Below are 14,338 nucleotides of genomic sequence, written 5' to 3'. Positions count from 1 at the left end.
TAATGGTAGAACTCGAAAGTTCTCTCTGAAACACAGCTTGTTGTTTAAGCACATAGTGAGAAACATGAAAGCCTAATCCTAGATGAAGGGCTGCTTTATTCCAGGCATACTAAGTCCCCATCCTTAACCCAAAAACCACCTTCATGATTAAAGAGGAATAATTTTTAGTGACCTTCTGGTCATATGGATCAATATAAGCAGACCAGAAGTACTGTTTTTATGACCTGTACACTGGTCTGTAAATTACTTCCTTCACAATGCATTTTTAAGGTCAGAAGCCTTAAAAATCTTTTTCTTTTGAAACCAGGTCAGAAGGGATGAGATATAAGGTTCAAATCTAGGTTAAAACTAATTTTTTTCATGTTCATATAAATGAAATCAAAAACCCCAAAATGAGTTACAGCTAAATAATCATGTTTGGCCAAGTTACCACTTATGACATAGGAATTTCGCAGGCATGCTAACTAATAGCTGCATGTTTGGGCACCCAGAGCTTGCGTTCCTACAATAGCACACACCCTTTGCTTGCTTGGACACCTGATCTGCCTAATGTTGCCTCTGAAAACAGGCCTTACCCAGCCAGAACACAGGGAGAGTGTTCACCTTTGTTCATTTTGGTCTTTTCCAGTATCCATGTCTTTGCAGCTGTGATGTGTTACTGGAGTGAGACGAGCTTCCCCTCAAAACCATCAGCCCTGTCCCTGCTGCCTCACAAGGAGTAACTTTCCCAGCATCTCTAAACCATAATTTCTGCTCCTCCATGTGCAGAAACTTAACCCACTTGCACTGGCCGTGGTTGGCACCACCAGAGCCCCAACAGGCCATTCCCAATTCAGCACATCCAGGAGAACCGCCTGCCAGTTAGTCCTTTCCAAGATGTGCAGCTGAGGTTGCTTTGCCCTCATCTCTAGTAGGAGGAGGAAATAATATTATACCAGGATCTCATAAATCAGGACTTAAAGGATTACTGGAGTTACCTCTATGGAAAGCAGCAAGGCTGCCTCATGCACATCTCCCATACCAAGAGTGGATTGCAGATTGCAATCCTTGACTGCTGCAAGGAGAATGTGGGTAATGTTCCTGGCTGGAGAGGCTGGGCTCCAACAGGTTAAGTGGATAAACAGGCTGACAGTATTTGTTGGAGACACCACATGCAACAGATTTTGTTCTGCCAGGAGATATCAAATGTGGCTCATGGGCACACCTACATACAAAAAGGCTGGGACTAGTGGGATAGAGTGTGTGTGGATATGGGCAGGCGTGATCTGGCAAAGGAACAAGGAAAATAATTGCGCCTGAAGAGGACAGTTGAATCAAGCTGAAGTTCTCAGTTAAACAAAGCCCTGGGAGGAAAGGGATCTAGCTATAAACACACTCAGAAAAAGAACTGCAACAGCAAAAATGCAGATTTGATCAAACCAAACTACTGCCTGAATTTCATTTTCGTTGAAACCAGTGAAGAAATTAAAATGTAACATTTTGTCGTCTCTCCAAACTGGTTTTTGGGAATCTCCTTGTGTTTCAAATATTAACAGCACTTCACACCAAAATATTTTTTCTTCCTTTCTTTCTTCCTTTTTTTTTTTCCAATGGAGCATATTGTTAAAATATTTGTTTTGAAATCTGCTGAATAAAGCATAGAATGAAGTCCTCTACAAAGCTGCTTCCATGGAGCACCTCAAACTATTCAAATTCTGAACATCCATGTAGACTGCTGTTACTGCAGAGGTCTCCCAGGAAAAGTGGCCATATGCATGTAGTATTACACGAAACTTCAGGAGGCACTGGCTGACATCTGTATTACTTCTTTAATTGTGCATGATACACTTTCCATTTTATTTAAAGACACTTTAATTTGTCTCCCTTAGATGAGAGGTCCCCTCTTTTCAAAAGACAATTTACCCAACTGCTACTCACCTGTTTGCTCTGTCTTCACAATGACATTATGAGATTGGTACATGTCACTTCCACACTGACCTGCAAGAAAGCAAATTGGCAGATAGGAAGTATGAGAATGAGCACAGAGGAATTAAATGTCTTCGCTCCAAGCAGCAACTTCTACACCTGAGCCAGAGGGCTGATTTTGGAGTGGGAAACATTCCCTCCCTTCTTCATCCTTCAGATTTCTGCCTTAAGTAATATCCAAGAAATTTAGCAATACCATAAATGAGCTATAAGCAGAATAGCAAATATGGCAAGTATAATCTGCCAGGCAAGCTTCTAGGGAACGTAAATGACTTCTGAAGATCTCAGAATTCAGACTAATATACATGTGTCTCTCTCTAATATCTATTTACCATTCCATTTTAGGTGCTGGAGGTTGCTGTAAAGCAGTTGTCCTGCTGTCCCAGCTGCCTGAGTGAATTCCTGCAGGCTCATACTACACAGATGTTCCCCATTGATATCAAACTCCTGGAAAGGTATGCAGTTGGCATCCAGTTGGTTGGTATCAAGGAGGTGCTGCAGCCACTCCCAGACTTGAAACTTAGTCCAGTACTGAGGGTGTATTTCGTGCCACTGGGTTCCATAGAAGCTACTGGATACTGGAAAAGAAAAAAAAAATTTACTGTCTCTGATAGCGTAACAGTCATCAACAATAAGATCTATAGCCAAATTGCATGTCCTGGAAGTCTGCAGATCTAGATGCTTTTCTCAGTCCTTAACATAGGCTCAGTAGCTATTGCTGGAGAAGATATTGTGAAAGTTTTGGCCTCAGTTTTCCAACTCAAAATTGGGCATTATTTCATTACACACCTCTTGGCTGATTGATTTGGAGGAACTAACTTATTAATGTTGGCTAAATACACCAAAATTCTCTGAGAGAAGATACTTTACAGAAATATTGTTGAAAAGGGATGTGTGGGAAAATTATTTTATTGCATCAGAAAATGATCGGAAAGCCTTGCAAAACTCTCATAAGGTGACGTGGAAACTTTCTTTGAATAAGAGCTTAGTAGGGGCTAATTATTAATTGTAGGGTTAGGAAAAAGAAGGTTAAAAGCACTCTCATACTGCTCCACAGTAAAAGCCTATCAGTGTGGGCCAAGGTTTCATGACAGATTTGGCATTCTGATGGCGCAGATTATTGCTGTAGTCATGTAAGGTGGTTTCTGAATACAGTTGTAAAGCTCATCTTTAGCTATGGAAGCTGCCTAATTTTCTTGTTAGAATGTCTGAGTCTTTTCTTGGCAATCTCTTAAAATGCTCTCAGTTGAATGTCACTGCACGACAATAATTTGCATGTGCAAATGGAAGAAATTGTACATGGGATAGGATCATTATGTAAGATAAGAGCAAAGGCAGGATTGCTTTGGTCTGTCCTCACAGAGTTCAGTGCAATTTATTCCCTGGGAAAGGAGGAAAATGGACTATGCCAGACAGAGGTGACAGGGAGATAAAATGTTCACAAGTGCAAGAAGGGTTTAAGGCTGAGGGAATGAGATTACAGAAGGAGGAGAGACTGCCATGGCCTAGCTCTGCAGGGGCCTCACTCCAGGATATGGCACCAGGCTGCTCCCAGTCTCCTCTAGAAAAAAAATTAACCCCACAGTGAGAAATACTGACAACAGTGGATATTGCTAAAGGACCACAAGCATCAGAATTGGCACATTTTAGGAAATCACCTAAACTCAGCTGCACTAGACCTCAGGTCTCTTCACATGAGGTGCAGGACAGAGTTTCCAGGTAACACAAAAACAATTCCCACAGTTATTTAGCTTTCTTTATCAATATTAGCCAACAGGGCTTGTGTAAGTAATTTTGGGAGTTTGCAGGACTGTTACTCATCTTCCCATTGAAGGATTTGGGGAATGAGTGTGGAAAATATTTAAAGTGTGGTATATCAGAGAAAAAAGGTTTGCTGGAGCTGTCAAATACCCCCTGGAAATGAGGTTGATTTGTATTTTTATTACTTCAGAAGAGTAAAGTGATTTCAAAGGCAACAAGAATCTTAATGTTAGCAAAGATACCTTAGTGAGAGACTAAAGTAGCTTAGGTAAAAGTAAATGTAGTAGTGAATTATTGCGCAGGCTGGTCTGAGATTTGAGTTTCCTATCTCTCTAAAACCTACGTAAATCCTGAGGAGTTTCACCCTGGAAATTTGATATAGACCCCTACCATTTCCCTCCATGAAATCCTGTGGAAAAGTAAAACTCAGACATGATGTTTTTTCTATGAAACTTTTACAGAAAAACAAGCACAATTAGTAAGCACATGTTGAAGTATATTCCTGTGTATTTAGAAATTACACATTTAAAAAAATAAGCATTTCATTAAGTGGAAACTTTCATTGTAAGTTTTGTTGTAGTACTATTTGGATCAGAAGGACAAGAGCAGCATATGATTATCCGCTTAGATTTTGAGTTTTGCCTGTCCATTGAATAATGAAAAGAATTCTAAAATTATGTCAAACAGCTATAGAGATATAGGTTTATATATTTTTTATACTGAGACAATATATATAAATACATTTTTATATACCCAGATATATAGTCAGAAAACAGTAAGGAGAAAAAAGAAAAAAAATCACAAGCCACAAGCTACCTAGTGTTCTAATGCCAGTCTAATTAGAAAGCTATCTACTAATTTGAACTGAAAAAGCAAACACAGAAAAGGACCAAAAATACTATTCCCCTGGAAAGCCAGAGGGGTGATTAGCATTAAACAGTAATGTTGGTTTAGAGGAAGCACGAGGGGTAAAGGTATGAGAGAAAGAATTCTGGACCGAGAAGTGAGAACTTCTGGCACTTTCAACACCATTAAATTTTAAGAAAGACAGCCAGTAAGGAAATGAAAAATAAACTGGTCCCTATTGCAAGTTCAGCTTTTTACAAATGAAGTAAACAAATGAAAATTTTTCTTACCAGAAGTGAAACTCTTGTAAATTAGTACTACTGAAAAATAATGCTTGTACATGCTTAAAGGTGTAGCAGCCCCTTTCCCCCAGCCTCCCAAAAAAGAATACGGCTCAGAGCAGTTGAATTCCTCCTACCATTGCATGTGGAATATCCGTCTGTCCAGGAAGGTTGCTGGTGGAGTAGATTGCTGCTGGAATTGATACTCATTCTGCCAGCTCCTTCCAAAATCATGATCTGTAAGTGAATCAAACAGCTTGCTTAGTGAGTGGTCTCTAGTCCAAGAGGTAAATGTTAAGAAAAAAAAAGAATCCAGTGAAGGTGAAGCAAGGAGGCCAATTCCATTTGTAGAAGAAGATACAACTGAAATCAAGAACATGTTGACACAACCCCTTTTCCACTGCCACAAAATCTCCTTATGATAAACATTACCATGATTAATTTGCATACGCAAGAAGCAAGTTTCTACAGCTGCCCATCCATAAATGAATAATCTGTAATCAGAAAAGAAGCCGAATGAAAAGACAAGGCTCCTGACAGAGCAATACATGAAAACTGCCAAGCTTTGAGAAATTAAATACTAAATAGTTTTATTTTTTTTTTCTGCTTTAAAGAGAAATGTGACTTAAAACAAGTTCTTCTTCTTTTTTTTTTTTCTTTTAGGAGAGAGAAAGAACTTTCTAATAATTGCAAATGAAACTATATGGTAGACTACAAGCCATGCTCAGAAAATCCTTCACACAGAAGGATACACATAATGTTACAGGGAGGTAGCCTTACAGGGAATATCTTGTCAGCTGACCCAGTTTCTTATCTGATCTATGTCAGCAGTGTCTATAACACTTCTTGGTAACAAATATCACAGATCATACATTTCAACCCACCAAAAAAATCAGATGGTCAACGATCTTGTAAATGAGACAGCCATTGTTATAACAGAATCAATATTTTTGAGTGACAGTACCCCCAAGACAGCATTCCCTCTTTCATGCAAATTTTCCTTTCCATGTATCTTAGCATTAGCACCATGAGTAAAAATGTCCTTTACTTTTTTATACTTTAAAAACAAAAAACTTACTTGTATGACATTTTAGGAAAATGTTAACATTTATCCCATGCTAAATCATTCCAATGAAAGTATACAAAATTCCCTAGTGATGGGTATTCTTGATGTTTTACATTATCTTTCAGTGGTGTGAAGTTGTAAAGCTTAAAAATATACATAATAACCAAAGATATTTGTGAGGACATTGGGAAAGTAATTTGTTAAACATTACAAAGAGTTTGGATTGTAATTCTTATATACACAGAGGAAAAAAAAGAAAACCAAACCCCTGTTCAAAAATATTGAAAGCCACAAAGTCTGTAAAAACAAAACATTAGACATCAGGTTGGCATGTGCATGCAACTAGACTTCACCCTAGAATTAAAAAGGTTATGAAATACAAAATAGACTTGTGAAGGGTAAAGTCACTGGTCTTGGCTATTTATCCACTGAGGCCAGTGAAAAAACATCCACTGAGAGCACATCTGTACCCCCTATAAACTCATGCCAGCAACCTTTTTGGTAAAAGAGGAGTCAATAGAGACACTTACAGCCTTGGTTTTAAAGGAGCAGTCTGAAAATTACCTGGATTGGTATTTTCCTCTGTCATTTAAAATAAATCATGTAACTTAAAACTTACAAGTATCTGTTTCTTCTCCCATCCTCCCTGCATCCCCCTACCCCCCCATGTATTTAGAGAAGGAAAGGGAGAGAGGTTTGAGAGAGAGAAAATGCTTAAAAAGCCAAAGCCTTAGGAAGTTTAAGGAAGTTTATCACAGAGAATGGTCCTTTATACTTAAAGTAGTTTAGGGCTTTTTTTTTTTTTTTGGTAGCCACAGAGAATGGCAAAATCAAACCATGGATGATTTATCAGTCACTTTCCATTTCTAATTCTAGCCAATCTGTGATTCAGTGACCACCAGCAAGGAGGATTTAATTTCTCATATTAGATATATCAGGTTATAAAACATTAACAAACAAGGGAGATATTTCTTGTCCCATTCTGGCCAAACGAAAGATGATTATCACATCAGTCAGTACATTTATACAAGTTAGAAGACTTTTCTCAGCCCTGTGTAAAAGCCAAGTGACTTAGTATTGTGAGTGAGGTGTGAGGAAGCATTTGAATTCAATCTCATGATTATAAACATGTTCAGCCTATAGCATATATAAATTATATACTTGATGTATAAGAACTTCTAAGCAATAATGTATGTTTGACAGTCAATATATACACTTCTGAGACTGTAAAGGTTGATGATGTATCAAGTTATATCTTTAAATTTAGTTTTAATCATTAAAGACAATTAGGTATGAAGGAATGAAATATTCATGAAAAAGACGTTATTATAGTATCAAATAGAGGTGAGGTAAAATACCAGCTATTCTGGGAAAACAATAAAAATTGAGGATTAGGGAAACACACTTAGAAACTTAGTCATTACATTTGCTTATTTTTAAAAAATTATAATATGCACTTCATAACTTAAATCCATTGATCTGAATTCATATTTTTAGAAGCTATCTCTCAGAATTAAAAGTACTGTGTTATGTCATTTTGTATTCCAAAATTTCTGTAGTTTCTGGAATTCTACACAGATTTCATAATTTGTACTTACAAGTATGTCTGGAAAAATGTGCATATGAACTGAAATTATTTCTCTGTAACTGTGTCCTGAAAATTCAGTTAATTTTTTCTTCTTCAAAACTAATCAGGTGAACTTCCAAACCAAAAGATCCTATGACACTTTTATTTAGCAACTGAAGCTATGTAAAATTAAATAAACCAAATCATGTGTCTTGCATAGTTTTTCACCCCAGCAGTAACTAAAACCAATGCACATTAGAGATCTGAAAAGGAAATCTCTGACAGCCTCTTCCTGAGATCTGGATTTTAGTTATTTTCCTTTAAAATGTCTTTTCCCTGTCACAGTCTAGCAGACAATTGTTCTTCACCGTATCCCTGAAAAATATTAATATTATTTTCAAATAATATCCATGGAACTTCCTTTACAATTTAATCAATCCATAATTCCTGTTTTGGAAACTAAATAAATTATCTCAACCTCAATAACTTAACTAATTTCTAGTATCACCTGTAGGAACAATTGTGCCTAAGAAGGAGAATTTACAATATGACATTACTCACAGAAGGATTCATGTCATATTGTAAATCCAGAAGGAGGACGGGATTTAGCTTTAACTTAAACTTTGCCAAAGTTCTGTGTATTACTGAAGGAACAGGTTTTTCAGTGTCTTGAAAATTTTCAGGTCACCTCCTTTATCTTAATGCAAGGGTGTTCCTTCTTTGGAAATCATTCTAGCACTTTGTTCAGGAGGATTACAAAGTCCTACTAACAACTTCCACACCTTTCCTTGGAAGCATACAGCATTATGTTCAACAATATTTTCTGTATGAAAACTAAACTGGGATTTTCTTCATGTCATCCTGTATATGCCTTTCTTTGCTAAAAATTCATGGTAGATTTATACTTATAGCGGTGGCTCACCCCATGCTTGAAAGGATTTTGAGTCAGGATATTGGAAGCAGCGTGTTCCTCATTAGTCCAGGGCCAAATGCTCAAATCTCCCTGGTATACAGACAAACCTGGTTAAAGGGTGTGAAACCTCAAGGGGAAGGACACATAAGATGTTCAGTTTTCTTTTAATTATATTCCATGTATCAAAGTGAATTGTGGAACTAATGAAGCCTGGTTTCCTATGAATGTGTATCTTGTGGTTGAATTCTCTAGTGTCTAGTAAGATGTGAGTGCTGATTGAAGTTTTTCCCACGGTTGGGGCATTCATAATATCTCATTGTCTCAAAGCAGTGAGCTCAAGCGTCACTCTTTCTTTCAGATCGAGTATTAATGGATTTTCCTTCTGTACTTGGCAGCCAGTTTTCATTAATCTTGTAAAAACTCCATATCTCTTGAACTTCTACCCCCGTATCAAATTTAATTAAACTTGGTGATGAAACTCAAAGATTGTTACAGGACATATGTAAAAGCCAAAACACGGAATTACCACAAAAGCCTCATTTCCTCTAGAAACCATATTAAAAGGGATTCTAGCTGAGCTGATATTTTGGAAAATAAAATTAAAAAACCTTGAGATTATTTGCTCTACTATGACATGGTACATTATAAATGAAAGCACGGATGAAACGCCATTTGAGTATATAATCACATGAATTTTTATAGACATATACACATACATGTCTATGTCTGCATGGCAGGTGTCTGTACACACAATCCCATTCTGTCCCCCTGAAGAGTTGCTGTCTCTGGAGTTACAGCACTATGCAAATAGCACTTTACACAGCTAGCACAATTAGGTATAGTTGTGCACTGGTGTTCAGCAAAGTTCCCTCTAGAGAGAGTCCTATTAGAAGGGATTAATGCATTTTAAAAAAAATCATTCACCAACATTCATTATATCAGGTGCTATTTTAAGACCAAACCCTAAAGGCCTCTCTTAGTTAAAGCTCACACTGGAGTCCCAAGGAGCTTTGGCTGAGCCACAACCCAGCAAGTTGGCAATAGAAGCAGGTCATTTGCTCTGCTCTTCTTCTCTTCCATGACCACCTGACCACTCTGAGTAAACAGGGGTAATGGAAAGAGCAAGGAGCCATAGCCTGCCTGTGGAGAAAATCCAGCATTACAGAAAAACATATTTACAAATCCTTGAACCTTGAACACTATAGTGCACTCTATGCGAATTATTTTATTGCACTACAGGTGTGCTCTGAAAATAAATTACTCTGATCCCCATTTCCACATTCACCCAATGAATCTTAACAACCATATAAAAAGTTTCTCTTTTCTTTGAACCAGAATCTTTCAAGAACAGGTTATATTAAATGACATGAAAATTCCAAACACATGAAAGGCAAATAAGCGGTACAGAGAAAGTGATTGAATCCTGAAGTAATACAATCAGAGCTATTGTTCTGATATCAATTTGTATAGTTGCTCATGGACAAAACTCTGAAGTGAACTAAGGGGGCATGGAAGGAGAGCCCATAAGAGAAAGGGATCCATGGGAGAAGGGGGCATCCATAGGGGAAGGGCCCCCCAGCCCTCCTGCTGGTAAAGCCATGCACTCTGTACAAAACACAACAACAACGTCTAGGACAAAACAGACTGAAACTACTAAGCCATGACTCCACCTGTAAGCTATGCAAAGTCTAAGAGTGACTTCTAGCTGAGACAAGCTCAATGCAGCTCCTCCTGGCATGTCCAAAAGGGTGGATCTCTTTTGGCATATTTACCTATGGGATTCTTCCCCATTTTTCCCCTTTTACCATCATGGCTGAACTTCAAATGGAGATTTCACCTGGGCCTATTTTCTTTGAAGTGTGTTATGTACACAGTGAAGACACAATCCCTGCTTTTCAGGGCTTGGAGTTTATGGAACAAGTATCTACAGAGTATGTTAAATATTTTAGATCATTACTGCATCTTGGATTACAGTCAAAGACTTATACAGTAATCTAAAATAAATAATACCAAGTCATAATTGCAACTGAAGAGTAACAAAATCTGGATTTTTAATCCTTTTCTCAAAAAATCAAAAGACTACTAAATGGGCAGAGTTTTCAAGACAACACAAAGGACATGTAGGACATAGCACGTGGGCTTGTTTTACACATACAGCTGCTTTGGAAACATAAATGTCTTGTACTTGTAATGTATATGATCAATTAGCTGCTTTGCATTCCAACCAGCTATTTTACATCTCCAGTGGTGGTAAGGGCAGGCACAAACTGAATATATGAATGTTGAAAGCCTGTTTGCATGTTACTGTGAGCTTTGGGTCTTCTGTTATGGGTTTTTTTATTCGTATTCATTTAATGTGCATTACTACCAGGGCTCCAGGGTCCTAGTCTGAGCCAGTGTGTCTACACATACAGCCATGGCTGACCCAAAGATTGCCCTGTGATCTTTATCTGTCTCATTTGCAAAGGTCTCAGGTTCATGCCTGCTGTCTGTGCCAGACTCCCACATAAGGTATCATCCTTGCCATGGCTCACTTTCAGATGTGACCTTTTCTGCAGTGTGTTAGCATCTCTTCTGGCCACATAGATTCAGTCGTAGCTAGCACAGACTTCCTTGTTTCCATACCTATAGTGCCTACAGAGCTAAGAGAAGCCTCAAAAGAAAAAATTTATCTTCAGGCTGATTACACACAGGCATCTGTTTCACAACAAAAAGCTCAACTTTGGACCACTTTGCTGTGGCCTGGTACCATTCAGGTGACAGTCTAAGCAGCTTGACCTGTTTGATGATAACCTCAAGACTCACCACTAAGAGAACTGAAAAAGTCTTAGAAAGCTTTGAAGAAAGTTCATATGAAGAAACACTCTGCTCATACTCAGTATTTGCTGTAAATCGTACTGAGCATTTGATGCATTTCATTTTTAGTCCATCTCATGTGCCTTTGGACCATAGTAACAAAATCTGGTTACTGAATCACATTATGACTATAAAGTTCAAGGAATAATTTCTATAAGAAAATTTTCTAAATAATCTCCAAAATTTTAGTATTCAAGATTCTGGTTTGGGTCTTTGGGGCTAATCTTATTTCCTACTACACCTCTTTGAAGTGCATGATTCTATGCTTTGGTATTTTTGGAGTATAGAGCTGTGGTTCATATGCATAAACCCACCTTTGCATGTGCAAAATTGGTGAGCTCTCAGTGAGCTTTCAGAGACTACATTGAGACCTTGAACATTTACTGTTGTGGGCTTTTGGAAAGGAAGACTTTGGTTTATTCTTTTGTTTTCTTTGAACCTTGTACATTAAATGTATACATGAAGGTAAACTGAAAGACCAGAAAAAGGAAGATGAATAGGAAAGGAATGTTTAACATATACCCACATTACAGATAGGATCGTGATAAACAAAATCAAATAAAGTTTGATTGGAATATTTTATTACTAAAGATCTTATTTTCATGATGCACTACAAGGCAACTTTTGTAAGAGATATGTGGTGGTTGTTTAAACATGTTCATATGGATGCTTCAAAATCTTGCATATATATTTTAACTAAAGAGAACCATGGGTAGAAAAGTTAGGATCTAGATCTGTATCTGAGCTATCCCTCTGCTCCAGGGTTTGGGTTTGGTTCTTATCTCTCTTTTAACGATGTAATTTAAAGACAAAACCATAGTTCAGTTTCCTTTTTGAGAGAGAACAAAGTTCACTTTATGAATGCCAGGAAAAAAATTACTTGATGATATGCAAAGTTTCATAGGTTGTTTTTCTCTGACCCCTTTTTTTCCCCATATATCTTCATATGAACTGACTTCAATTTTCAAGATACTCATTAGTAAAATGAAAATAAAAGGAAGAATTTTAAAAGAGGAGGTTTTTTGTTTGTTTGTTTTTCCAAATCAGAAGCAAACAGAAAGCAGATTGTAAACAGAGAATCCTCAAGGCACAGATGTGTCTGACAGTGTTAACTACCAATGGCTTATACTTCAAATTTTCCTCATTGTCATGTTACTTTAGCAGAGAAAACAGTGAAATGCAACCTGCTACTTAACAACGATATGGTGTTTCAGATCCATACTTTCCTGTCACATCACAGGCTAGATGTGCACCTTCTTGCCACACCACTAGCTTTTGAACATGAAAAGAATAATATCATGATTTATTTTACTGTCAAAAACCTCATGCTCCTTTTTGCCAAAGTTCTGTGCATAATCCATATAACAGTATTAGTGAAAGAGCTATCACAGAGCTGATACAAAAGTGAGTCAAGAAAAGATTTTATTTCTTGTGATAGATATTTGGCTTATATTTGCAGTAATGTATTCTTAGAATGTTTGGAGCAAGTAGATAGATTCACTAAAAACTGGCCAAAAGTAAGTGGGCTATTTTCGTTTTTATTTTTCAAAGTTGGCTTTGACTGGTATATAGCAATGCTCTCATTGCTGTCTGTCTGCACCACCTCAGCAAGTTCATGATAATTTGGGTCAACCATTTTTTCCTGAATATTTAGAAGTCATTTGCCATAGATTCATCAAGCTAGCCTCAGGGATACAGAGTCTTGGAAACACAATAATGGGGAAAACTGCCTTTGCTCTTTATTCTTCTTTCAGCACTTAATACCACACCTCATGGAACAACTCCATACCTCCTTTCATGTCCTTCCTATCTCTCTGGTATATCCTTCCTCTAACCAGGAGCCAGCTCATCTCCCTAATCTCGTTTTGCTAAACATCTTTCTTTTGCTTACAATACACCAAATATACAAATGGCCAAAAAGCACTCTAGATGGCCCTGTAACTTGACAAGCCACACGTCTATAATTACGCATGAACCTCATCAGCTAACAAAATATTACCATCATGTTCTAACACCTTCTCCTTCTTCCTTGGCTCTTGTTCCCCAACCACTTCCCTCTACCTTCCACGACAGCTTCTCTTTGCATTGCTTTAAAGACTAACAGCCTATTGAGGGAAATGTTTTCCATACTGCTAATATAGCCTGTGTGACTGTTCAGTTGTTAGTGAATAATGAAAATAATAATAGTAATAATCGTGTTTGCATTCATGTTTGGCTCTCATTAGATGCTGACTCGGTGCTCACATAACAGCCACTCAGATATATGCTGCAGCGGCAGCCAGTATTTCATGTGGAAGTTCACTTTAACCACTATCACCACCAACACTTCTCTTTTGTTATGGGACTTTTGTCTGGTTTTCAACAGTAACAACCCCTAATTTGCCTACTTAAAAAAAAAAAAACAAACCAAACACAATCGTGTTTTCTCTCTTTTACTTTTTGTGAACTCTGTTTCATATGTTTTATTTGAATAAAGGGCATCTACCTGGAAACTGCAAGGTTCCTCTTTAGAGCTAGTTTCTGAGCAAGAAGCAAGCAGAATAAGGAAGTTTGGACGGAGGCCCAAAACAGCAAAATGTCTTGGGGAATGTGCAAATTTTCCCATTGGATTACTAATTTTTATATTAATTGATTCATTCAATCAACAGACTGTTTGTGCTTCTTCATCAAATACATGAGGGCCACAGCACAAATTAGCTAGGGCAGAGAAACTGGAAATTAAGCACAAAGAATTTTATGCTAAACTATTCAGCTTTCTGGGGATCCAACCTAGTTGAAAGAAGTATTTATACCATGTTACAACCCACTGCTTAACTAACCACAATATGATCACACTTTTTTGCTGATGGGATAGGAAAAGGATATTTCAAAAAGGAGATGTTGCAGAGCTAATGCAGGGTTCATGGTGGGAAGAGTCATTCTGCAGAGTTCACAGAGAAGGTTTATTTCGCTATTAACTCCTCTACCACATACCCCTTAGTACCAAGCTGGGACTTGCTGATCCCACCTATGCGATGGTTCCATCCAGGATGCCTGCTTGCCCTGCACTCCTCCCCAGACTACCAAGTATCCCAAGGTGAATC

The 14,338-nt window shown here is 37.7% G+C and overlaps 1 protein-coding gene across 1 annotated transcript in view; it reads right to left on the bottom strand.

Annotated features, from left to right (window-relative positions):
- EHF (ETS homologous factor) overlaps window positions 1-14,338 on the bottom strand; it is a 34,074-nt gene that overhangs the window by 10,532 nt on the left and 9,204 nt on the right. Inside the window, exons 2-4 of the mRNA XM_030274082.4 lie at window positions 4,991-5,090; window positions 2,298-2,543; window positions 1,918-1,977 (exon numbers count right to left, since the gene is read on the bottom strand). Coding sequence (XP_030129942.1) covers window positions 1,918-1,977; window positions 2,298-2,543; window positions 4,991-5,087 — 403 coding nt within the window. The 5' untranslated portion in view covers window positions 5,088-5,090. The remainder of the gene's footprint in view (window positions 1-1,917; window positions 1,978-2,297; window positions 2,544-4,990; window positions 5,091-14,338) is intronic.

This window comes from Taeniopygia guttata, chromosome 5, assembly GCF_048771995.1.
Source record: "Taeniopygia guttata chromosome 5, bTaeGut7.mat, whole genome shotgun sequence".
In the NCBI taxonomy this organism is placed as follows: domain Eukaryota; kingdom Metazoa; phylum Chordata; class Aves; order Passeriformes; family Estrildidae; genus Taeniopygia; species Taeniopygia guttata.
Note: the sequence above shows the minus strand (reverse complement) of the source record. Positions and strands in the feature narration are given on the sequence as shown.